Source organism: Helicoverpa armigera, chromosome 18 (genome assembly GCF_030705265.1).
Source record: "Helicoverpa armigera isolate CAAS_96S chromosome 18, ASM3070526v1, whole genome shotgun sequence".
Taxonomy (NCBI): Eukaryota; Metazoa; Arthropoda; class Insecta; order Lepidoptera; family Noctuidae; genus Helicoverpa; species Helicoverpa armigera.
In genome coordinates, this window is record NC_087137.1 from 11135255 (window position 1) to 11138649 (window position 3395).

General features: G+C 47.7%; 1 protein-coding gene across 1 annotated transcript; it reads right to left on the reverse strand.

Moving 5' to 3' along the window:
- Positions 1 to 327: 327 nt before the first annotated feature.
- LOC126056290 (protein charybde-like) lies at positions 328 to 3155 on the reverse strand. The gene is made up of 3 exons (XM_049848912.2): positions 2788 to 3155; positions 1966 to 2311; positions 328 to 1849 (listed from the first exon to the last, which is right to left on the reverse strand). Exons 1-3 carry the CDS (start codon positions 2837 to 2839, stop codon positions 1765 to 1767), a joined length of 483 nt encoding a protein of 160 aa, XP_049704869.1. The 5' UTR covers positions 2840 to 3155; the 3' UTR covers positions 328 to 1764.
- Between the last annotated feature and the right edge of the window lie 240 nt (positions 3156 to 3395).

Sequence of the window (3395 nt, forward strand, 5' to 3'; positions counted from 1 at the left end):
GGCACTAATTAAAATACAAAAAACACACGAGGATGGGGTTGCACCAATCTGTAGCGAGACCGGCTCCTGAACCAGTCCCGACCGGTCCCAACCGGTCTTATTAAAATATTACCCCGACTCTCTGCTTGTTTTTACCTAGTTTAAATTTATGATAATGTATGGAAACGATGTTCTTGGTTCTCTTTGTTTCTTTAAGTGTCGTCTGTATGGAATATGTTATCTCGCATTGAAAGCGTATTGTTTGCGGATGAGGTAACTGGGTGCGCTCATCCGCGTTGTGGGCTTCAGCTCTGTGTTCAGGAGGAGGAAGGGTATTGAAACAATAAATTTCCATTTTGAAACTATGTATTTTTTTTCTTCAATATTTCTACATTTTCTTTTACGGTCTATCAAATAAATATCAATTATAAACAATTGATACATTTATTATTATTGTTAGTTTTTGTATATGTCGACATTTCAAGTTTTAGAAGTAAAATGTTTTTGTAGCTTTTTAAAATCTTTTTATTTATCGATGAAAGTGAACTCTAGTACTATGATATTGTGCGTTTAAAACACTGGACCCTACAAACATTTAGATTTCGTTTAAAAACGGTTAGTCTATTGATTTACATTTAATGTAGTAATTACACTGGATGAAGAAAATGCAATCTGCAATATTAACATCTCGTCAATTATTATGTACTGTTAGTACAAAATGTATCTCTTATCACCCACTGGACTATAGTAACGCAGCTTCGCGCGGCGATAGAAAATAATCTTACAAAAAATTTCATTTTATATTAACTTAAATAACTTAATACTTTTAATAACTATTAATAATATAACCTGAGATCTTTTGCCTGCGGCACGCGGGGTGCGCGGGGCGGTGCGCGCGCGCGGCCTGCGCCCCGCCCCGCCCACCCCGCCCGTGCCTCTACTCTCCACTCTATGATACACATCTCTAATATTTATAAATCTGCATTCATGTTTTCACATTCATAAAAAGTAATATTTTTTCTCGCATTTAAATTTTATACATTACAAAAGTAGTATCACAAACAAATGTACAAACAAATGTACAATTACGAGAACGTACACATAACGGACCTCTACAGAGACCGCCTCTAATAAATACAGTTACGATACATGAAAATACCAACTCTACGCAACTTCACAATAGAATCGAACTCGAAACAAAAAATAATACCTAAGACTATATCGTTCAGGGTATCAGTATCACACGCGCGGCGGCGGCTGAGATCAGAGGGTGCGCACGAACGCCGCCACGCCACTCACGCGACCAACCACCACGACTCACAATCATTAAAATATCCAAAATACGAACAATGATCATACAATGATTAACATAAGTACGAGCGGCGCGGGGGGCGAGCGCAGCGGTGGGCAGACGAGACAACCGGCGTCCGAGGGGGGGCGAGATCGACGCTCGCCGCCGCGCGCCGGCGCACGCGCGCTCGCGCTCGCCAGCACGCTCGACCAGCGACCGAACATCGGCACACTTTATCGACAACAAAGTGCAGTTCGCGTCACTATCGACCGTGCCCGCGAGTCGCGAGCGACGCAACTAAAACCTGCGCTCTTCCGCGCGCTTATACTACAACTATACGTTACATATCACGCTGTGCTTTTTTTCTCTTATTAAAAATATATAATAATTAATATAATATATAATAATATGATATTTGTTAAAATAACGATACGTAGATATCGAGGAGGGCTGTCAGTCGGCTCGCTCGCATCACGCGCATATCACAGGCGGGTTCACTCTGCCTGGCTCCTGAACAATTTCTTCTTTTCTATCGTGAACTGGGGGCTGATGATGATGGTGCCGCCTCGCGTTAAGTTTCTGTAACAAAGGAGAAGGTCCGTTAGTACCGAACGATTGCCCTGTCGCAACTGTTGCTAAGGTGTTGCAAGTTTATCAATGAATTGCCGGTGCACCAGCAGCGGAGCTGAACTTACTTTAAGAATTGCGGCAACAGGCTAGTCCAGTTCGTCGCATCGTGTTCCAGATGTAGATGTATCTCGTGCGTGGTTAATGTGTTGGGGTCTATTTTGAAAGCTGCTAGTCTTCTCCCCGCGACGTCGACGATGACGGCGGCCCCCCGGGAGCCGCAGGGCTCGCCCTCGGCCAGCGCCAGCGTCTGCCGCGAGGCGCGCGCCAGCAGCTCCGCCGGCACCAGCACCTCGGCCGTGGCTAGCTCGCTGGCTCCCTTGGCCGCGCGAAGCTCTCTCTCGAGCCTCTGAGCCAGCGCCGCTTCCGTCGGCACCGGCACCGGCGCTTCCCGCCATGTTGGTCCATTCCAAGCTATAACAATACAAAACAAAGTTTAGATTTCAACCCTTCATATTAAAGTTTGTCTTAAGTAATGTCCTAGCTCCATCGAAAAAAAACTAAGTTAATGCTGTTGCTATAGTGCGTTAAAACAAAAGTTGTTTTGATCTAAATTCATGAGTTGTAAGTAGATTATAACAAAGTTAGTGCGCGTGTGTATCGAGCCAGTGCGCACCAAGGGCGAGGGAGTGCGGCGCAGCGGAACAGCTGACACGTCAGCTGATACTGACGTCTGGGCCCGGCCGGTGCACACTGCGCTACCCGCTAGTGAGCCGAGCCGGGCCCTGAGACTGGTTGCTGAGTGCTGCTGATGCTGAGCACTAAGTTCTGATCGGCAAGAGTGAGGGGCGAGCGAGCGCAGTGCGCGCGCCGCATAGCAACAACAATCAGCCGGTTAGAAAGCCAGTTCCCTCCCTCGCCTCTCCACTCCGAATAGAAAGTCAACTCACCTTTTTCGCTATTGAATCCGACAAACTGATTCGTGACCGGCAGGATCTCCATGTTTTCCAAATTTTTACTTATATTGTACACTTTTAAACGACGAAAAAATTAAAGCGTTCCGCTGCGGAACTTAATATTACTAGAAAAATATCACAAGTCTCTTTTGTACTGCGAATGCGCACTGAACAGACCGGCTACACACCACCGGCGACTAGTTATCGTGAAGAGATCGATGGGAAATTGATAAAACGTCCGAAGCTCACGACCGCATCAGATCTGATCTCGTAACCATAGGGCTTCGTCACTCGCCCACGGCTCACTATTCGACCCACCCAACCCTGTCGCTCTCTGTGACGGACTGGCGATACCGGAGAACTCCGCTCGTTATATAGAGGGCCGCGGCGGGGGTGCGGGGAGTCGCTCCGCGGGCCGCAGAGGGGGCCCCGCGCGCCAGTTGCGCCGAGCCTCGGTCCGCGGCGGTCGTCTCCACGCCGCTCCGTGCCGGCGCCCGGTACAAGCCGGCCGGCTTCTTTGTTCGCGTCCCACCGATGGGCCGACTCGGTTCTATAGTATAACAAAGTGTTCCTCGGTTCGATTCTCGTGTGTTACTTTTCGT

Coding starts and splice junctions, on each gene's coding strand:
- LOC126056290 (XM_049848912.2), bottom strand. CDS start 2,839: ATGGAGATCCTGCCGGTCACGAATCAGTTTGTCGGATTCAATAGCGAA. Junction 2,312..2,787: donor CGGATTCAATAGCGAAAAAG/GTGAGTTGACTT, acceptor GTATTGTTATAG/CTTGGAATGGACCAACATGG. Junction 1,850..1,965: donor CTGTTGCCGCAATTCTTAAA/GTAAGTTCAGCT, acceptor CCTTTGTTACAG/AAACTTAACGCGAGGCGGCA.